Source organism: Callithrix jacchus, chromosome 5 (assembly GCF_049354715.1).
Source record: "Callithrix jacchus isolate 240 chromosome 5, calJac240_pri, whole genome shotgun sequence".
NCBI classification, from domain to species: Eukaryota; Metazoa; Chordata; class Mammalia; order Primates; family Cebidae; genus Callithrix; species Callithrix jacchus.
In genome coordinates this window covers 83600393-83622763 of record NC_133506.1, presented here as the reverse complement: position 1 = coordinate 83622763, position 22371 = coordinate 83600393, and the positions used below count along the sequence as shown (strand labels likewise).

The 22371-nt window shown below is 42.6% G+C and overlaps 2 protein-coding genes across 44 annotated transcripts in view; one reads left to right on the top strand and one right to left on the bottom strand.

Moving 5' to 3' along the window:
• Positions 1-13645, top strand: part of SLC47A2 (solute carrier family 47 member 2) — a 34061-nt gene extending 20416 nt beyond the window's left edge. Inside the window, exons 15-18 of the mRNA XM_078373186.1 lie at positions 10301-10433; positions 10510-10604; positions 11845-11938; positions 13292-13645. Coding sequence (XP_078229312.1) covers positions 10301-10433; positions 10510-10604; positions 11845-11938; positions 13292-13512 — 543 coding nt within the window. The 3' untranslated portion in view covers positions 13513-13645. The remainder of the gene's footprint in view (positions 1-10300; positions 10434-10509; positions 10605-11844; positions 11939-13291) is intronic.
• Positions 1-22371, bottom strand: part of ALDH3A2 (aldehyde dehydrogenase 3 family member A2) — a 178016-nt gene that overhangs the window by 25852 nt on the left and 129793 nt on the right. For 13 of the 43 annotated variants that reach the window (XR_013535609.1, XR_013535610.1, XR_013535608.1 and 10 more), the window contains one exon: positions 20412-20647. The exons of 6 other annotated variants lie outside the window; for them this stretch is intronic. Coding sequence is in view for 30 of the 37 variants with exons in the window: in XM_054257014.2 (XP_054112989.2) it covers positions 20412-20647 (236 nt within the window). In the remaining 7 variants the exon portion in view is untranslated. Of the gene's footprint in view, positions 1-8484; positions 8863-16475; positions 17283-19428; positions 19554-20411; positions 20648-22371 lie in introns of those variants that run through there. 24 more of the 43 variants (XM_078373170.1, XM_078373176.1, XM_035303131.3 and 21 more) reach the window with 6 other exon arrangements.

Genomic DNA, 22371 nt, shown 5'->3' with positions numbered 1-22371 from the left:
TTTTCAGCTCATTTGAGTAACTATCTGGGAACATGACTATTAGATAGACAGTAAGACTACGTAAGCTTTGTAAGAGCGCCAAGTTGTTTTCCAAAGTAGCGATACCATTTTGCATTCCCACCAGCGCTGAATCAGAGTCCCCGTCATTCCACATCCTCACTAGCATTTCATATTGTCCATGTTTGGGATTTTAGCCACTCTAATGGGTGTAGTGGTAGCTCACTGTTTTTTCTATTTATGGGTTTTTTGAGACAGAGTCGTGCTCTGTCACCTAGGCTAGCGTGAAGTGGTGTGATCTTGGCTCACTACAACCTCTGCCTCCCAGGTTCAAACAATTCTCATGCCTCAGCCTCTCAAGTAGCTGGGACTACTGGCATGCACCACCACACCCAGCTAATTTTTTTTTTTTTTTTTTTTTTTAGTAGAGATGGGGTTTTGCCATACTGGCCAGGCTGGTCTGGAACTCCTGGGCTGAAGTGATCCACCCACCTTGGCCTTCCAAAGTGCTGGGATTACAGGTGTGAGCCACCACACCCAAATCTCACTGTTTTAATGTGCTATTCCCCAATGACATAAGAGGTTAAGCATCTTTTCATATGCTTATTTGTCAGCTGTATAGGTCTTCTCTAAAGAGGTGTCTGCCTAGATCTTTTGCCCGTTTTTTTAATTGGGTTGTTTTCTCACTGTTGAGATTTAAGAGGTTTTTTTTTGTGCATGTTTTTGATACCAGTCCTTTATCAGATATGTGCTTTGCAAATATTATTTTCTAGTCCATAACTTTTCATTCTCTTACTATTATCTTTTGCAGAGCAGAAGTTCCTAATTTTAATGAAGTTCAACTTAACAGTTTTTTCCTTTCATGATCACGCTTTTGGTATTGTATCTAAAAAGTCAGGCTGGGCATGGTGGCTCATGCCTATAATCTCAGCACTTTGGGAGGTTGAGGGTGGAGGATTGCTTGAGGCCATGAGTTCAAGACCAGCCTGAGCAACATAGGGAGACCCTATCTCTATTAAAAGCTTTTTAAAATTAGCTGGGTGTGGTGGTGCACACCTATAGTCTTTGATACTTGGGAGGCTGAGGCAGGAGGATTGCTTGAGCCCAAGAATTCAAGGTTACAGTCAGCTATGATTGCAGCACTGCACTCCAGCCTGGGCAACAGAGACCTCCATCTCTAAAAAAAGAAGTAAAATAAAATTTAAAAAGAAGTCATTGTACAACCCAAATTCACTTAAACTTTCTATTATTTTATAGGAGTTTTGGTTTCGCATGTTGCTTTTAGGTCTGTGTTTTTAACTTTCATAAAAGGCAAAGGATGTCTAAATACATTATTTTCTATGTGGATATCCAGTTGTTCCAGCACAATTTCTTGGAAAAAAAATAGGCTTTTTCCAGTTGCCTTTGCTTCTTTTTTGTGGCTGAACAGTACTCCATTGTACACATGCGCCACATTTTCTTCATCCATTCATCCATTCATGGATACTTATGCTGCTTCCAAATCTTGGCCATTGTGAATAGTGCAATAAACATGGGAGTGCAGGTATCTCTTTGATATACTGATTTCCTTTCTTTTGCGTATATACCTAGCAGGATTGCTGGATCACGTGGTAGTTCTATTTTTAGGTTTGTGAGGTACTTCCACACTATTCTCCTCAGTGGCTTCACTAATTTACATTCCCACCAATAGTGTACAAGGGTTCTCTTTTCTTCACATACTACCTTGCATCCATTATTGCCTGCCGTTTGAATAGAAGCCATTTTAACTGGGGTGAGATATCTCATTGCAGTTTTGATGTGCATTTCTCTGATGATCAGTGATGTTGGGCACCTTTTCATATATCTGTCATTTGTATGTCTTCTTTTGAGAAATGTCTATTCAGATCTTATACATTTTAGAATTTTTTTCTATTTCTGTCCATTTTTTAATTGGATTAGATTTTTTTTCTTTTTTTTTCGACGGAGTTTCGCTCTTGTTACCCAGGCTGGCTGGAGTGCAATGGCACGATTTCAGCTCACCCTAACCTCCGCCTCCTGGGTTCAGGCAATTCTCCTGCCTCGGCCTCCCGAGTAGCTGGGACTACAGGCATGCGCCACCATGCCCAGCTAATTTTTTTTTTATATTTTTAGTAGAGACGGGGTTTCACCATGTTGACCAGGATGGTCTCGATCTCTTGACCTTGTGATCCACCTGCCTCGGCCTCCCAAAGTGCTGGGATTACAGGCTTGAGCCATCGCGCCTGGCCAGATTTTTTTTCTATAGAGTTGTTTGAGCTCCTCATACATGCTGGTTATTAATGTCTCATCAGATGGATAATTTGCAAATATCTTCTCCCATCCTGTGGGTTGTCCCTTCACTTTCTTGATTATTTCCTTCACTGTACAGAAGCTTTTTAACTTGATATGATCTCATTTGTCCATTTCTGCCTTGGTTGCCTGTGCTTTGGGGGTATTACTCAAGAAATCTTTGCCCAGACCAATTTCCTGGAGAGTTTCCCCAAAGTTGCTCTTTTAGTAGTTTCATGGTTTGAGGTCTTCAGGTCTTTAATTCATTTTGTATTGATTTTTGTATATGGTGAGAGATAGGAGTCTAGCTTCATTCTTCTACATATGAATATCCAGTTTTCCTGGCACTATTTATTGAAGAGACTGTCCTTTCCCCTATGTATGTTCTTGGCACCTTTGTAAAAAATGAGTTCACTGTAGATGACTGGATTTACTTCTGGGTTCTCTATTCTGTTCCATTAGTCTATGTGTCTGTTTTTATGCAAGTATTATGCTGTTTTGATTACTATAGCTCTGTTGTATAATTTGAAGTTATGTAATGTGATTCCTCCAGTTTTGTTCTTTTTGCTTAAGATGGCTTTACCTATTCTGGGTCTTTTGTGGTTCCATATAAACTTTAGGATTATTTTTTCTATTTCTGTGAGGCATGTCATTGGTACCTTAATAGGGATTGCACTGAATCTGTAGAATGCTTTGGGTAGTATGGACATTTTAACAATATTAATTCTTCCAATCCATTAACATAGAATATCCAATTTTTGTGTGTCCACTTCAATTTATTGCATCAATGTTTTATAGTTTTCACTGTAGGGATCATTCATTTCTTTTTTTTTCTCTGAGGCAAGGTCTCACTCTGTCACTCAGGCTGGAGTGCAGTGGCATGACCATGGCCTTGACCTCCTGGGCTCAGGTGATCCTCTGACTTCAGCTTCCTGAGTAGCTGGGACCACAGGTGCACACCACCACAACTGGCTAATTTTTGTATTTTTTTGTATAGATGGGTTTCGCCATGTAGCCCAAGCTGGTCTTGAACTCCTGGCCTCAAGAAATCCACTCACCTTGGACTCCCAAAATGCTAGGATTATAGGAATGAGCCACTGCACTTGGCCATCTTTCATTTCTTTGGTTAATTTGTTCCTGAGTATTTTATTTGTAGCTATTATAAATGGGTTTACTGTCTTGATTTTTCAGATTGTTCACTGTTGGTATATAGAAATGTTATTGATTTTCATACGTTGATTTCATATACTGTAACTTTCTTGGATTTATCAGTTCTAATAGTTTTTTGGTGGGGGTCTTTAGGTTTTTCCAAATGTAAGATCCTATTATCTGTGTCAGACAGCTCACAACTGTAATCCCAGCATTGTGGGAGGCTGAGGCAGGAAGACTGCTTGAGGCCAGGAGTTTGAGACCAGCCTGGGCAACATAGTGAGATCCTGTTTCTCCAAAAAGATTTTTAAGTTAGCCAGGAATGGTAGCACATCTCTATTAAAACAGAAAAGTCACCTGGTATGGTGGTGCATGCCTGTAGTCCTAACTACTTGAGAGGCTGAGGTGGAAGACTACTTGAGCTCAAGAGGTCAAGGCTGTAGTGAGCTGTGAATCCACCATTGCACTCCAGCCTGGATGACAGAGCAAGATCCTGTCTCTAAAAAAAAATAAGATGATATCACCAGCTAGGTGTGGTGGCTCACACCTGTAATCCCAGCATTTGGGAGGCTGAGGCAGATGGATCATTTGAAGTCAGTAGTTCAAGACTAGCCTGGACAACATGGTGAAGCCCCATTTCTACTAAAAACAAAAAAAACAAAAATTAACCAGGCTTTGTGGCGCATGCCTGTAACCCTAGCTACTTGGGAGGCTGAGGCAGAACTGCCTGAACCCTCCAGCCTGGGCAACAAAGTGAGACTCTGTCTCCAAAAAAAAAAAAGATATCACCTGCAAACAAGAATAATTTGACTTCCTTTTCAATCTAGATGCACTTTATTTATTTCTCTTGTCTGCTCTAGCTAGGACTTCCAGTACTATTTTGAATAATAGTGGTGAAAGTGGGTATCCTTGTCCTGTTCCAGATGTTAGAGGAAAGGCTTCCAGTTTTCCCGTTTGGTATGATACTAGCTGTGGGTCTGTTATATAAGGCTTTTATTGTGTTAATGTTCCCCCTATACCCAGTTTTTCTGAGGTTTTTATTTTTTGTCATGAAGGGATGCTGAATTTCATTAAACACTTTTCAGCATCAATTGAAATGATCATATGATTTTTGTCCTTAATTCTGTTGGTATGAGGTATCATATTGATTGACATATTGCATGTGTTGAATCATCCTTATATCCCACAGATAAATCCCACTTGGTCATGGATGAATAATCTTGTTAATGTGTTACTGAATTCAGTATGCTAGTATTTTTGTTGAGGATTTTTGTTATCAGGGATACTAGGCTGCAGTTTCTTTTTTTGATGTGTCTTTGTCTGGTTTTGGTAACAAGATAATACAGGCCTCGTAGAATGATATTGGAAATTTTCCTCCCTCCTCTATTTTTTTTCAATAGATTGAATAAGACTGGTATTGGTTCTTTAAATGCTTAGTAAAATTCAGCAGTGAAGTCAATGGGTCCTGGGCTTTTCTTTGCTAGGATCTTAGCCAAAGGCCAAGAAGTGGTAGGAGACTTATTATTACACCTTCAATCTCATTATTGTTATTGGCCTGTTCAGGTTTCAGATTTGTTCATGGTTGCATTTTGGTAGGTTGTATGTGTCTAAGAATTTATCCATTTCTTCTAGGTTTTCCAATTTATTGGAAATAAATACGTAGTTGCTTATAGTAGTAATTAATGATCCTTTGCATTTACTGGTCTTAGTTGTGTCTCCTTTCTCATTTGATTTTATTTATTTGGATCTTTCTTTTTCTTAGTCTGGCTAAAGGTTTGTCTATTTTATTTTTTTCGAAAAAACAAATTTTTGTTTCATTGATCTTTTGTGTTTTTTTGGTCTGTTTCAATTTAAGCTATTTCTGCTCTTTTATTCTTTGTTTTCTTCTGCTAATTTGGAATTTGGTTTGCTCTTGTTTTCCTAGCCTTTAAGATGAATCATCTGGTTATTTGATGTTTTTCCCTTTGATGTAGGTCCTTATTGCTGTAAACTTTCTTAGTACTGCTTTCATTGTATCACATTGGTTTTGATATGTTGTTTCCATATCATTTGTTTCAAGAAAAATTTTAAATTTCCTTAATTTCTTCCTTGGCCCACTGGTCGTTCAGGAGCATACTAATTTCCATGTGTTTGTAGAGTTTCCAAAGTTCCTCTTGTTATAATTTCTAGTTTTATTTCAATGTGGTCAGAGAAAATATCTGATATAATTCAATTAAAAAAAATTTTTTTTAAGGCTTGTTTTGTGATCCAACATACGGTCTATCCTTGAGAATGATCCCTATGTTGAGGAGAAGAATGTGTATTCTGCAGCAGCCGAATGAAGTCTTCTGTAAATATCTGTCAGGTGCATTTGGTCTACAGAGCAGATTAAGTCCAATGTTTCTTTGTTGACTTTCTGTCTGGATGATCTGTCCAGTGCTGCAAGTGGGATATTGAAATCTCTAGCTATTATTGTATTGAAATCTCTCTCTCTTTAGTTCTAATAATATCTCCTTTATATATCTGGGTGCCCCAGTGTTGGGTAGATATATATATATATATATATTTATAAATGTTATATTCTCTTGCTGAATTGACCCCTTTATCATGATATAATGACCTTGGTTCTTTTTATAGGTTTTCTCTTGAAATCTATTTTGTCTAAGTATAAGCTACTCCTGATCACTTTTGGTTTCAATTTGTATGCAGTATCTTTTTCCATCTCTTTATTTTCAGTCTATGTGTGTCTTTTAGGTGAAGTGTGCTTCTTGTAGGCAACAGATCACTGGGTTTTTTTTTAACCAATTGAGCCACTCTTTGTCTTTTGACTAGAGAGTTTAGTTCGTTTACATTCAATGTTATTATTGATAAGTTAGGACTTAGTACTGCCATTTTGCCTTTTGTAGGTTTTTTGATTTGGGGTTACCATGAGGCTTGCAAATTACATCTTATAACCATCATTATTATTATTACTATTATTTATTTGAGACAGGGTCTGGCTCTTGTAGCCCAGGCTGGAGTGCAATGATCTCGGCTCACTGCAACCCCCACCTCCCGGGTTCAAGCGATTCTCCTGCCTCAGCCTCTTGAGTAGCTGGGATTACAGGTGTGCACCACCACACCTGGCTCATTTTTGTATTTTTAGTAGAGACAGGGTTTCACCATGTTGGCCAGGCTGGTCTCAAACTCCTGATCTCAGGTGATCCACATGCCTCGGCCTCCCAAAGTGCTGGGATTACAGGTGTGAGCCACTGTGCCTGGCCAATGATCCATTATTTTCAAATTAATGACAACTAAACTGATTGCAAAAACAGAGAAAATTAATAAAAACTTTTAACTTCATTCCCTGCTGCTTCTTAACTTTGTGGTTTCTATCTTATACTGTCCATGTCTTGAAAAGCAGTTTTTTAAAAAAATAGTTGCATCTTTTAGTCTTCTGCTGTTTATTTCAATTACTTCATACTAATCTATTTTTAAATTTTTATTTATTTTTTGTAAAGACAGAGTCTTACTATATTGCCCAAGCTGGTCTCAAACTCCTAGCTTCAAGCAATCCTCCTATCTTGGCTTCCTAAAGTGCTGGGATTACAGGTGTGATCCACCATGCCTGGCCCACACTAATCTTTTACTTTATTTAGGTATAGTTTGTTCTTCCTTACTAGCTTCTTTTTTTGAGATGGAGTCTTGTTCTGCCACCCAGGCTGCAATGCAGTGGCACGATCTCGGCTCACTGCAACCTCCGCCTCCTGGGTTCAAGTGATCCTTCTGCCTCAACCTCCCAAGTAGCTGGGATTACAGATATGTGCCACCACACCCAGCTAATTTTTGCATTTTTAGTAGAGATGGGTTTTGCCATGTTGGCCAGGCTGGTCTTGAACTCCTGACCTCATGATCTGCCCACCTCGGCCTCCCAAAGTGCTGGGATTACAGGTGTGAGCCACTGCGCCTGGCCTCTTTACTAGCTTCTTATGGTAGAATATTAGGTCACTGGTTTGAGACCTTTCTCCTTTTCTGATACAGGCATTTGAAGCTGTACATTTTCCTCTAAGCATTGCCTTAGTTGCATCCAATAAATTTTGATGTTCATCAAAATTTTCAAGTTCAAAATATTTTAAAATTTCTTTTGTGGTTTATTCTTTGACTTATGGTTTAGAAGTACATTTAATTTCCAAATATTTGGGGTTTTATTTCTGGTAGGCATCTCTAATTTAATTCTATTGTGGCCAGAGAACATACTTTGTATGAATTCAGTCTTTCAAAATTTGCCAGGAATGATGGTGTGTGCCTGTAGTCCCAGGTACTCAGGAGGCTGAGATGAGAGCATTGCTTGAGCCTAGGAGTTCAAGACCAGTCAGGGCAACATAGCCAGACTCTGTCTCTTTAACAACATTTTTTTATAAGTTTAGTTTATTGAGATTTGTTTTGTGGCCTACTGCAAGTCTATCCTGGAGAATGTTGCATGTGAGATTTACACCCAAGGAACGTCACTGTGTTGGTTAAATAACTTGCTTACACCGATTCTGTGGCTCTCGTCTCTGCAATCTGCAGCTGCTTACCTCTTGCTCAGTTTTTTCCTCCTCGTTCTTAAATCTAACTTTCTAGTTTAAAACGTTCTATCTTTCTAGGTTTAAAAATGTCTGCAGAGCTTAGTGTTCAGCTAATTATTGGTTAGAGATTGTGCTCAACACCTCTGATAGCTAGCAAGGCTTCCATTCTCTGCTGACAGATCCATTGTGGGCTAGAGACACATTCAGAGTTCCAGCTTTTTTCAAGTGTGTCCTGGCTTTTACTTTCTTCTGGGAACTCTTGGTATCTCCAGCCCATGTGAATAGGCTCCAGATAACTCTTTGTTGGGGGGGGTGGTCCCTGAGCATTGTGTGATGTTTAGCAGCATCCCTGGTCTCTACCCACTAGATGCTGTAACACCTTCCCCCCACCACACCCCCGAAGTTGTCACAACAAAAATATCCCAGAAATTCCCCTCCCTGTTTGAGAAACACTGGTCCAGGGTACATCAATCATAATTTGGAAGAAGTCTTTTTTTAAGTCAAAAAAAGATCATGCCATGACATATAATAACCAGCAATATGCACAGCATATTTCTTTTATTTATTAATTATTATTTTAAATTTTACTTTAGGTTCTGGAGTACATGTGCAGGTCATGCAGGGCTGTTGCATAGGCACATACATAACCAGGTGGTTTGCTGCCTCTATTCTCCCTTCATCTATATCTGGCATTTCTCCCCATGTTATCCCTCCCCATCCTTCCCCCGACCCCGCTGTCCCTAACCTAGACCCCCTCACTACCCCCAGTGTGTGATGCTCCTCTCCCAGAGTCCACATGTTGTCATTTTTCAGCACCCACCTATGAGTGAGAACATGCCGTGTTTGGTTTTCTGTTCTTGCATCAGTTTGCTGAGAATGATGGTTTCCAGATTTATCCAAGTCCCTATAAAGGACATGAACGCATCGTTTTTTATGGCTGTGTAGTATTCCATGGTGTACATGATGCACAGCTATTTCAAAGTTCAAGAGGCATATATCTCCTAACCCCAGTGCATTACTTCTTTGTTCAGATATGTACAAACCACAAAGTACTCCCCACCTCTCATAGGAACAAAATTAAAATAACCAAATATCTATTGGTCAATAATCCTGACCAAAGATGAGCTGTGTCTGTAGTTCAGTAGACGTGGAATCATGTTGGGAGAATGAGACTAACAAACTAAGACAAACAGGACTTTGTCCAGAGCACTTCTCATCTTTGAGATGAGATATAATCACAGACAGCAGTGGGTGAGAGCTGCTTGTCTCATATGGAATAAGCTAACAACCACTGTTTGTAGGCAAAATGATGGCCCCAAGTTTCAACGTCCACATCATAATCCCCAGAATCTGTGAGTGTTTCAAGGCAAATGGGACTTTGCAGGTGTGATTAAGAATCTGGAGACGGAGATTATCAGGCCCAATGTAAATACAATAGTCCTTAGAAGAGGGATATAGGAGGGTCAGAGGAGATGTGAGGCTGGAAGCAGAGGTTGGAGTGATGTGGGACCACCAGCCAATGAATACACGAAGAATTCTAGAAGCTGGAAAAAGCAGAGAAACATTCTCTCCTAGGGCCTTCAGAAGGGAACAAGCTCTTGATTTTGGCACAGTGAGACCCAATTCAAACTTCTAACCTCCAGAGCTGTTAAATAGTGTGTGTGTGTGTGTGTGTTTTGAGACCAAGTCTCACTCTGTTGCCCAGGCTGGAGTGCAGTGGCACAACCTAGGTTCAAACAACTCTCGCGCCTCAGCCTCCTAAGTAGCTGGGATTACAGGCATGTGCCACCTTGCCTGGCTAATTTTTGTATTTTTAGTAGAGATAGGGTTTCGCCATGTTGCCCAGGCTGGTCTTGAACTCCTGACCTCAGGTGATCTGCCTGCTTCAGCCTCCTAAAGTGTTGGGATTACAGGCATGAGCTATTATGCTCAGACCAATTTTGTGCTATTTTAAGCCACTAAGTTTACAGCAATTTGCTACCATTGCCACAGGAAACCAACACACCACAACCGTACCATGTGAAGTTAGTCCAGTCTCCCAGACCAATTGGTTGCTGGCCACGAATTCTACCTTTACTTTCTAGGGAGGCCATATGGTGTGGAGGTGAAGCCTGGGTGCTGTGGGGTTGTGTTCAAACACAGCTACTTCTGTGTAACATGGACAATTGATTTGACCTGTCTTGGACAGTCACCCTCAGGGAAGAAAGAGAGATAAGGGTGCCCATCCCGTGCTGTGAGAATTCAACTGAAGCAATGCCATGCGAATTGCTTAGCAAAGGCCTGCTGCATATGACACCTGCTCTTAGTCTCATCATCTTGCCCATTTCTGCCTCCCCTCCTAGTGTGTCTACGGCGGAGTCCTGAGAGGAACTGGGAAGCAGGCCTTTGGTGCCGCTGTGAATGCCATCACGTATTATGTCATCGGCCTACCACTGGGCATCCTTCTGACCTTTGTGGTCAGAATGAGAATCATGGGTATGTGCTGTGAGGAAGCTGGGAGACGCCTGGGTGGTTGCCGCACATTCTTCCCATCATCACTTGTCTCCTCCAGGCCTCTGGCTGGGCATGCTGGCCTGTGTCTCCCTGGCAACTGCTGCTTTTGTTGTGTATACTGCCCGGCTGGACTGGAAGCTTGCTGCGGAGGAAGTAAGTGGGTCGGCTGCCCCTGGCCACAAGACACACCCTGCACCTGACCCCACCAGGCAGAGTGACTACTCAGCCAGAAATGCCCAGAGCACATAAGAACTTGACAGCAGTGTGGTATAAGCTGTGGGTGTTTTGTGGGGGATTATAGAGGGACCACCTGAGCCTCAACAGTGACTCCCGTTACTGTAATTGGCCAGTATAAAAAGCACGCTCTGCAGTTATAAAGAGAAACAAAATAAAAAACCTTCCTTAGACAGCCCCATCTGCAGAAAACCAAACAAATGCAAAGATCTCAAACTAGTCTGAATGCAGATGAGCTTCCAAGCGTGTGCCTTAACTTTGGAAGGGGTAATAAAATCCCCTGCCCACCATCCTCTTTGATGTCCTTTTTATACAGGGCAGGGCAGCCTTTGCTTCTCAGGCACAGCAAAGGCACAACTCAGTCTGCAAGCAGAGCAGAGAAGCAATGTTCCCTCAAAGACCCTGAATCCTATCAGACTGTGGTTTTGCCTTTGTGCATAGAAAAAGTCATCCTGACACTTAAGATACTGGATAAAGAGATTTTAAATGATTTATTTAGTTAGTTATTTGAGATGGAGCATTGTTCTGTTGCCCAGGATGAAGTGCAGTGGTCCGATCTCGGCTCACTGCAATCTTTGCCTCCTGGTATCAAGAGATTCTCTTGCCTCAGCCTCCTGAGTAGCTGGGACTACACGCATTAGCCACCATGCCCAGCTAATTTTTTTGTATTTTTGGTAGTGACAGGGTTTCACTATATTGCCCGGGCTAGTCTTGAACTCCTGAGCTCAAGCAATCCACCCAGCTCAGCCTCCCAAAGTGCTGGGATTACAGGCATGAGCTACCATGCCCAGCTTTAAAATGATACTTTCTAGGCTGGAGTGCAATGGCGCGATCTCAGCTCACCAAAACCTCCACCTCCTGGGTTCAAGCAATTCTCCTGCCTCAACCGCCCGAGTAGCTGGGACTACAGGCATGTGCCACCATGTCCAGCTAATTTTGTATTTTTAGTAGAGACATGGTTTCACCATGTTGACCAAGATGATCTTGTTCTCTTGACCTTGTGATCCACCCGCCTTGGCCTCCCAAAGTGCTGGGATTATAGGTGTGAGCCACCGCGCCTGGGCTTGCAATGTTTTAAAAGCAGAGAATGTGAGGCCAGTGGTGAAGGGGTGAACTGCTGAGCTGGCAGGTTAACCCAAGCAAGTTCTTTCTCTTTTAGGCTAAGAAACACTCAGGTCAGCAGCAGCAGCAGCAGCAGAGAGCAGAGAGCACTGCAACCAGACCTGGGCCTAAGAAAGCAGTCCTATCTTCAGGTAATGTGCTGTCATGGCTGCCTCTACTTTGGTACACATATAAACGTCACTGGCACGTTGCTCCTGTCTGCCCTCTGTGCCTCTGCTTACAAGCCCAAGCTCTTTTTCTTCCCATTATTATGAAAATGATGTCCTAAGCACCGGGAAGACAACATCTACTGTCTAACAGGCATGCAAGTACCAGGCCCTATACCAAGTCCTTGGCCTTGAGAGGCAACTAGATGCATGCCCATTTTCAGATGAGGAAGTGAGGCTGAAAGAACTTACATATTTCCGGCTGGGCACAGTAGCTCAAGCCCGTAATCTCAGCACTTTGGGAGGCCAAGGCAGGCGGATCACAAGGTCAAGAGATCAAGACTATCCTAGTGCCAACATGATGAAAACCTGTCTCTACTAAAAACAGAAAAACTAGCTGGGCGTGGTGGCGGGCACCTGTAGTCCCAGCTACTCAGGAGGCTGAGGCAGGAGAATCACTTGAACCCGAGAGGTGGAGGTTGCAGTGATTCAAGATCATGCCACTGCACTCCAGCCTGGGTGACAGAGAGAGACTCTGTCTCAAAAAAAAAAAAAAAGAACTTACGTATTTTCCCTATCATTCCGCAACTCATAAAGGCCAGAGATAAAATCTGAGCATCAACCCGTCGAACGCTAAAGCTCATGATCTCTCCCACTGAACTCTGCTCAGGACGGAAGGCCAACCTTTAACCTACGGCTGCCAGTCTGGGGAGCCTGGCTTGTCAGTTGGCCTGGCTTGACTCACTGGCTTTGGGGGACCTGCTATATGCCTCTCTCTACCCCATTGGGCAGACGAGCGTCTCTCTGGTTTATGCTCAATGTCCATGTCATGAAGTGATGGCCCTGCTCTGCCCCAGGGCTGGTCCTGAGTGCCGGGTGTGTGTGTGCAAATGGCCCAAAGCTCATTCAGTTGAGGTCTCCATGACCTCATCCATCCTGGGCTCATCCTTGATCAGGGCAGTAGTGAGCCAGCTAAAACTCTGGGAGCTTAAGTTGTCATGAGAGAATACAGTAAGACACGATTAATTGTGTTTCCCATGTGCTTTTGAAGCCATCGATCATCACAAGGCCAAGTGCTAAAGAGAACATTCCTCATCAGATCCTAGTAGTAAGCATTATCTGCATGTGAAATTCACAGTTTAAGATGCTTTCCCACATATCTCCTCCTCTGGTCTTGCTTTTCAAGCAGAAAAAGCAGGTATTTTTCTACTATATAGGCATTATCTCTTGTGAGGTGTAACAAATGCAGCCAGGTGGTTAGGATAGGTTTCCTGATTCTAAGGCTAGCTCTCCCGCTCACCCCTGGCCTACTGAGTTTGCTCCTGTTTGCTTCTGCAGTGGCTACTGGGAGTTCCCCTGGCATTACCCTGACAACGTATTCAAGGTCTGAGTGCCACGTGGACCTCTTCAGGACTCTAGAGGAGGCTCATACCCTTTCAGCTCCTACCAGCAGACTGTCAATTAAACAGCTGGTCATTCGCCGTGGGGCTGCTCTGGGGGCGGCGTCAGCCACACTGATGGTGGGGCTCGCAGTCAGGATCCTGATCACCAAGCACTAGCAAAGCAGCTCAGAAACAGAAAGCCAGGAGTAGCCATTCCCAGTACCTGAACACACCATGGTCTGCCCTGCAGAAGTGCCAATGGGGTCCAGGGAAGGTGGACACTTTGAACCACTCCTCAGAAAAAGAACTTTGGCTGATTCCCTGTGGTGACATTCAGAGGGTCTGAACAGAGCAGACTGGCCATTCTGTTCTGGTCAAACTGGAGTTTTCTTCTCTGACCTGGATTGCTCTATAGAAGACATCAGCCAAATGCATGAATCAGAGTCCAGAGATTGCCACTATTATTAATGTAAATGGCTTCAAATGAGAGACTGTAGATAAAATCACAAAACCACTATTACATTAAAGATTATACATTTCCTAGGCACAGCCTGCTACTCAAGTCTGTCATAAAGCCTCTGTGAAGCTGTGAGAAGGGGGCCAGTGGGCTGTCCAGGCACCCGCTGTGTGTCCCTGGCAGACACAGGTGCTGTGAGACCCTGACCAGGGCGGGTAGCTGTCCATACACCCTTCTTCCCCTTTTCTCCAGTTCTTTCATTCCATGGCCATTTTCATTTATTAAAGACTTTGAGAAATGCTCGTTCTCACTGTACTTTTTCTTCTAGTAGTGACATGATATAAATAAGGGCACAAAACAACCAGGAACACTAGGAACAGAGCATAGCGAAGTCATCACTGAAGCAATTCCAGACTCTGTGCCACGCTGTTTGCCCAAGTGTGCTCCATGGTTAACAGGTATTAAGATAAACCGCATGGCGTCAAGGAAGTCTGGGAAAGCACTTCAGAGGTTCCGAAATATTTGGGTCCTTTAGTTTGCTGATGTGCTTTACAAGCCAGTGTTATACAGGACTGGTGGCAGGACTACTTTTTGTGTAAAATCTTGTGGGATTAGTGTTCTATGAATATGCTTACAGAAACACTTGTCGTAGATCAGCAACTGGGGGCAGGAGGATGCCATTGGAAAAAAACTATTTACTGTGGCTACTAACCCCCACACCTGCCAACACACACAGCAGAACATAAAGTTTGAGAAAATCTTCTCAGCTAAGATTTTTTTTTTTTTTTGAGACAGAATTTTGCTCTTGTTGCCCAGGCTGGAGTGCAATGGTGTGATCCTGGCTTATCACAACCTCTACCTCCCGGGTTCAAGCGATTCTCCTGCCTCAGCCTCCCGAGTAGCTGGGATTACAGGCATGCACCACCATGCCTGGCTAATTTTGTATTTTTAGTAAAGACGGGGTTTCTCCATGTTGGTCAGCCCATCAGTGGGCTGGTCTCGAACTCCCGATCTCAGGTGATCTGCCTGCCTCAGCCACTCAAAGTGCTGGGATTACAGGCGTGAGCCACCGTACCCGGCCTTGACTAAAAATTTTAAAATGAGAAAGCATGATAAAAAACGTTGACAAATACCATCTATAATAAAGACATAAAAGGATTTATAGTTGGGGAGAATTTATGATCAAAGGACTGTCTCCAATGGGGCATATCTGAGGTTCTGCACCAAGAGTGTCATTAAAACTGATGCCAATTTTATGAAATATATTCATTTTGAAGCAGATATGTATTAGTGGACAAGCCAATAATTGAAACATACCAAATGAAAATTCCATAGTGCAATTTTATCTAAGGTATTTTATGATTACTCTCTTAGAGCCACAGTTTTAAGCAGCTTTTTCCTAAACTAGGCTAGTTATTAATTCTTGACACTTTATGCTATGATGACATCACATACTTGAGACAGCCTTAATAAAACTAATTATTCAACAATTATACATTCTTCAAGTTACATTGTCTCATTGAGTGAGCTGAGTCTTTTTGAGTGTGGGGATGTGGAGTCTCTGTAGTCAGGAGCTTGAAGGCACAGCACAACACTGCCCTGCCCTGCCCTGCCCCGCCCCGCCCGTTCAGCAGTAACACTGCATTCCACAGGCCTCTTCTTCAGCCTTGCCCACTCAGCTGAGTACTTCAGGTGGTGGCCACAGTGACTGATGAGAATAACTTCTCACTTGCTCAAGGGATCCTCTTGTCATCCATCCCTTTCGGTATGACCAACTGCAGCGGCTTGCTTGCTTCTTCTCTACAACATCCACCATCTGTCTGCCCCATGAAGCTCTCAAACCCCAAAGTCATAAGATCCAAGGCCTCTTTGTGAGAGGAAATGGTTCCCTCACTTTAAGTTCTGTAGGCTGTTCAGAAAGGGATCTCTCTATAGTTTAAAAAAGTGAAATTTTACTCGCACTATGCTACTGAAATAAGAAACTTACAGATTTGTCCTTGAAGACCTATTAACCTGCAACTTTAGGGTCCTGAGAGAGGATAAGTATGTTTATAAGTACTTCTATTACAGTCTTTTTTTGTTTGTTTCAGAGACAGGGTCTTGCTCTGTCGCCCAAGCTGGAGTGCAGTGGTGCAATCACAGCCCACTGCAGCCTCAATCAATCCTCCTGCTTCAGCCTCCTGAGCAGCAGGGACCACAGGCACATGCCACCACATCTAATTCTAATTTTTTGGTAAAGATGGGGTCTCACTATGTTGTCTAGGCTGGTCTGCAATTCCTGAACTCAAGCGATCCCCCCGCCTTGGCCTCCTAAAGTGCTGGGATTACAGGCATGAGCCACCACGCCCGGCTATGGTATTTTTTAAATGCCAGTTAGGTTTTATAAGATGCAGAATTCTGGCCAGGCATGGTAGCTCATGCCTGTAATCCCAGCATTTTGGGAGACCGAGGCAGGAGGATCACCTGAGGTCAGGAGTTTAAGACCAGCCTGGCCAACATGATGAAACCCTGTCTCTACTAAAAATACAAAAATTAGCAGATGCCTATAATCTCGGCTACTTGGGATGCTGAGGCAGGAAAACTGCTTGAACCCAAGAGGTGGAGGTTGTAGTGAGCTGAGATCACACCACTGCACTCCAGCAAGGCTCTGTCTCTGAAAAAAGATGTAGAATTCTATACATTCTTTTCTTTCTTTTTTTTTTTTTAAGGCTAGTCAAGTGAAGAATTCTATACTTTCAACACAAGAATGACAGGTGATGCTTGTATGACTTTGGCAACTAAGTTCCAGGAAGCCCTAGGATTTACAAGATGTTCTGAGTGATATTAGTCACAAGAGATTGTCGCAACTAAACAAAACACAGGATGATGGAGAATCAATGCGGAAGAATGAGTACCACTGGTGAGATGGCACTTCTGACCAGAGGCCTGACTCCTGGAGGTCAAGTCCTTGAGTCCCATTGGAGGAGGAGCAACCCCTCCCTCTCTGACATAGAGCTTTAGTGCCTGAAATCTCATAGGGAACTGGGAAGATCTAACCTCACCTCTGGACTACAGAGGACTGCTGATAGCCCTGGGAAGTACCAAGCTCTTGAAAGCTTCAAACAATGATGGGGCAGCAGGCGGGCAGTGCCATTAACTGGAGTGAAGGACTCACTGAGTAGTTTCTGAGACTCCTTTACAAGCCCCCAAAGTTTGTATTTAGTCTAATACATTCTCCTCCCCTAGCTCAAAGCTCCAAGATTTGGATAAGCACAATCTAAGATAGGTTCCCTGAATACCCTATTAGGGAATGTTGGGTTTTCGCTAAAATGGCAAGTTTTATTAATAATGAATGGCAATGACCTTTAAGTTTGATCACAGTGTGTTTGCATATTTTCTTACTATTTTTGGTAGGATTTAAAAATTATTGGTTCGCTAACCATTTAAAAGAGGAATAATTCAGTAGAGGCACTATGAGGTTGAACAGGATCATTCTTCAGTAATATTCAGCCTGGAGAGAGGAAAAAGGGATCCAGTTTACTCAGCTGCTTTGAAAACCCACCCGCAACCAGCCTTGCAACACAAGCTCAGTAATGGGACTCACCTCCTGTCCAAGAGACTCTACATGCATTGTACAAAAAAAGACTACATATCCCTAGGAAGCACAGGAAATGTGGTTTGGGCTAGAGGATTATGTCCTCCCTCAAAAAACAACAATAACAATGAGGCAGCATGATGATGGAGGCTATATTCTGTCCACTGTCAATTAGCTGATGTTAGAGACGAGACCAAAGATGAAAGTACTAATTTACTATCCTAGCATTTTCAGTAGGAAGCTGAAGTCTCTACATGGAATTCAAAAACTGATAAATGAATTTTTGTTTCTAAAATTCAAAAGTAGGCGATAAATGAATTTTTGTTTCTAAAATTCAAAAGTAGGCCAGGCATGGTGGCTCACACCTGTAATCCCAGCACTTTGGGAGGCCGAGGCAGGCAGATCACAAGGTCAAGAAATCGAGACCATCCTGGCCAACATGGTGAAATCTCATCTCTACTAAAAATACAAAAATTAGCTGGGCATGGTGGTGCACACCTGTAGTCCCAGCTACTCGGGAGGCTGAGGCAGGAGAATCGCTTGAACCCAGGAGGCAGAGGTTGCAGTGAGCCGAGATCGCGCCACTGCATCCAGCCTGGCAACAGAGTGAGACTCCATCTCAAAAAAAAAAAAAAAAAATCAAAAGTAGTACTGAATTTAATCCATCCTATTGAAGCTCGAGGAAGGGCTGTTGCAGTCTCAAGGTTCAAATGTCATATTTGTTGTCAAAGGCCTAATGACATTTATCAACATTAACCTCTTATGTTTCTCAATCTTTTAAAACCCACATCTCCCACAATGCCTGTTGTAGCTTCTAAGCTTTATTGGAACTTTACTTTGTGTACAGTACTTATGCTAATCCTAGTAAGGTAATTAGTAAAATCAAATCCAAGGACATTACAAAATAAGGAAACTATTAAGTACATAAAAGCCATTTCAGAAAAATATTTGTAATTACACTAAGTAGACTCCTCAGTAGTCTATTTTGAATAAGATTCAATACTCCTCTGTATTTTGAATATAGATTCAAAGTCATTTGTTTAAAATAAAAGGTAATCTGATAAAAAGAGGACTAAAAGCTCAGAGAGGAGCAGAAAAGCAGCAGAGTAGAAAAGAAAATCAAATCTCTACCTGGTTCCAGACTGAATCCAAAGAAATATTAACAGCTAATGGTAATGAGAATTGAGAGAGAGGGTTGACAGTGGCCTGGGGAATCACTGACATCTACTCCCTCATCCTATAAATGAACAAGCTGAGGCCCAAGGAAGAGCTCAAAAAAGGCTTTGGCCCAAGGTCATAATTAAGTCAACATCAAGCCAGGAATCAAAACACATTTTCTTGTTCCTGCTAAAGGTTTTATATATTGCTGCTTCTCTAGACCCTCACAGAGAAACATGTCTGCCAAACCATTTTGGGAACTCAAACCTGCCTGGCACAGGGCACTGTACCTGGGGGAGCTTCTTGGGAGTTTGGTAAGCCTAGAGAATGCAGACTCAGCCTGGACCTCCATATTTTCCATGAAGCTAAAAAAATTCTATCCCAACCAAAATGCACTATCAGGCTGGGGAACCGAGGTCTTGGGATAATAACAAAAGAGGCAGATAATGATCAGAGACCCAAGCAAGCCTCTGACCATACCTCCAGCCTCAGGAAGGGAGAGAAGAGAGTAGATAGATGGTGACAAGTCTCAGTCAGCTGGCACTTCCTCCAGGAGAGTTGAGTAGATAGGGAAGAGAAACGAGGCTCACACTCGGCTACCCTGTTCCTAGAAATGATGTATGCTTCACCTGGACCCAACTAAGCCACTGCCTCTCAGACTTCTCTTAGATTCCGAGCGGGTCGCCCAACCCTTTTAACACTGTGGATAAGTGGAGTTTTAACACCCTGATACTCTGGGCCCAAGTCCAAAATGTCTAGAGACAAGTAAGTTAAGCATTCTTTTTTCAATAACCCCTAAGCCTCCAACTGTAGAAAAAAAAACAAAAACAAACCAAAAAAGCCCTTGAAAACATACCCCAACTTGGCCCACCTTATATAGAGAAAGAAAACAAGAAGTTCCTACCTCACTCTTAACAGACAGGGCTGGGTTTTGAAATCTGCTGTTCATCTCTGTTTACTGGACCAACGCAGTCTGTGAACTATCAGAAAAATCAACAGGGCCTTTCTCCTCAGCACAGCTTGGTATTTCTGAGAAAACCCAAATGATTTCAAATGCACCTGTTATCTCCAATTCCACTAAAGCTGAGATACTGTAAGATGAGCCAATCCTCCTTCAAATTTTAAACAAAATATAAACACAGCTATTTCCATTGCCTTTTCCAAGCCCATTCTTCACGAATGTGGTCGATATTTTCAATTTTATCTCCGCTGAGGGTGCCACAGACATAGTCACCTTCCTCATTCCATCTTAACTTTAATTATCATGGATTTCTTCTTTTACCCCAAGATATGAAAACTGCCTTGAGAAGGCCTCTTTGCAAGCCCACCTCTATCATGACTGATCACTAAAGATAAACTTTATCAGGTAGTCAACTCTGGGGGAAAAGCACTCAAACCTAGTAAAATATCCCTCACCAAAGCTCCTTCACCAGCACTACCATCCACCAGAGTTCTTGCCTCCATCTCCATGGCAAGCTGACTTCATGCACATTCAAGAACAAAGCTGGAAGTGACAAGGAAAATCCAATACCAAAAGGATCAAAGGGTTAGACAGCTCAGAATTTTGCAAGCAAGTTCTACACCATTTTAACTGTTAGACCAGAGGTCAGTAAACTTTTCTGTAACAATTTAGGCTTTGAGGGCCATTCAGCCTCTGTTGCAACTACTCAGCTCTGTCACCATCCCGTGAAAGCAGCTGTGGATAAGTGGGTGCCGCTGTGTTCCAATAACTTTAGTGACAAAAGCAGGTAGCTGGCCAACAGGCTGTGGTTCACTGACCCTGTCTTAAGACTCTACAAGTTAATGTAGAATCTTGCTAGAATATGCATCTGGCAGCCATCGAGCCAGGACCAGAACGAATGGCACTCATGGGTAATAGGGACTCACCTTGACAAGCACAGCTGCTACAATACCCAGGAAAGTGAGCAACAGGAGACCGAGTTTTTCTTTGTTGAACCGTTTCAAGAGAAAAAATTTTCCCCAGTACACCTTTGACTGGCTGTTGGGAGGATATCTGAGTTTGTTAGCACCTTCTCTCTTTAAACTTTTTAATAAACAGGGACGCTGATGAGAAAAAGTATCGAAAGTATGTTTTCCATGATAAGCTCCCATTCCACTGGAACCTGAAGTAAAGGGAACAGACAAAGCAAGCTTCACTGTAGATGATGCAAGCTACTTCTGTCTAACAATGACCAAGAAAGCCCACATGCACTCCCTGCTTCGTAGGCACCCCCACTGAACCTCTCTGACAGCCGAATTATGTCTTTTCAGGAAGTCATTACCAACTTCCTTGGAAAAGTCAATGTCCCTGTCAAACAGGATGCTTTCCAAGAGCAAGACAAGGACTTGCACCTCTGCTAGGGCTGTGGCCCTCATATATGCCAGGGACTGTGCTAAGAGTTTAAATCATTCTCTTAAGATAATTCTCACCACAATCCCACTTGGTGAATTATCAGCAGCCTCATTTCCAGAGAGAGAAAGGGAGTTTACAGGGTCAGTTAACTTGCCCAGGGTCACATGGCTTATAAGTGGCAAACCCAGAACCTGAACCCCGATCAGACTTTGAATGCTATGTATGCTCTTTTCCCACGATTCCGTGTGGCTTCATTCACCCATGGCCCCACTCACCCACCTGTTTTCTCTAAGCCTGTAGAAAATAAGAGTGACAGAGTTGCACAGCTAGGTGATAATAAACAAGTATAAATCTCTGCCTTCCACAAAGCCATGCTCTGTGACAGTTTTCATTTCTCTAATTCATTGTGTATACAACAAACTGACAGGCACAAAGGGGAGCAGTGTCTGCTGGGCAGAGGGAATGGCATGTGTGACGTAAGACACAGGTGACCAGAGACCAGGGAGCAGTTTACCAGGGCCAGGTTGCAGGAAGGAATCATTCATGAAGCAGCCCTGGTGTGAGAAGAGACCCAAGGACAAGACCCTGAGAAACCTTGACAATGAGGGAGGGTAAAGAATGAGGGAGGGGCCAGCCAATGACATAACCAAGGTAGTAAGAGACTGGGAAAAATTTGGGAGGTTGCCACAGGAGGATTGCTTGAGCCCAGGAGTTCAAAGTTGCAGTGAGCTCTGATTGAGCCACACTGTATTCCAGCCTGGTCAACAAAGCAAGATCCTGTCTCAAAAAATAAACAAATAAAAAGCAAAAAACTGACATAAAGGAAATTACAGTTTTGTTGAAAGTTATAAAAGTGTTATATAAATGAAGAGATGATATAACATATTCCCATTAAGACTCCACATTTTAAAGATACAAATTCTTCCCAAAATAATTTAAGTTTAAATCAATTTTAATCAAAATCCCAGGGGATTTCAGAAGGTTTTTTTTTTGTTTGTTTGTTTTTCTTTTTGAGTAGGAGAAGGTAGTGATTCCAAAGATCATCTGGAAAAATAAATTTAGATAAGAACTAGAGAAAACACTGAAAAACAATAATAATGAGAAACTTTAATGTTTAGATATTTCAATAGTGCTGTATCCTAAAGAGCAAGCTACTGAGTTGGTTGAATTTGCGGATTTTAGAGTCAGGCAACTTTGGCTCGTTTCTTAGTTGTTTCAATAAGACAACTTATTAGCTGTCTGTCTCTAAAATGTGTGCATTTGGCCAGGCGCGGTGGCTCATACCTGTAATCCCAGCATTTTGGGAGGCTGAAGTGGGATGGTAGCTTGAACCCAGGGGTTCAAGACCAACTTGGGCAACATAGTGAGATCCCATCTCTACAAAAAAATTTTTCTTAATTACCCAGGCACAGTGGTGCACACTTGTAGTCCCAGCTACTCAGGAGGTTGAGGTGGGAAGATTATTTGAGCCCAAGAGGTTGAGGCTGTGGTGAG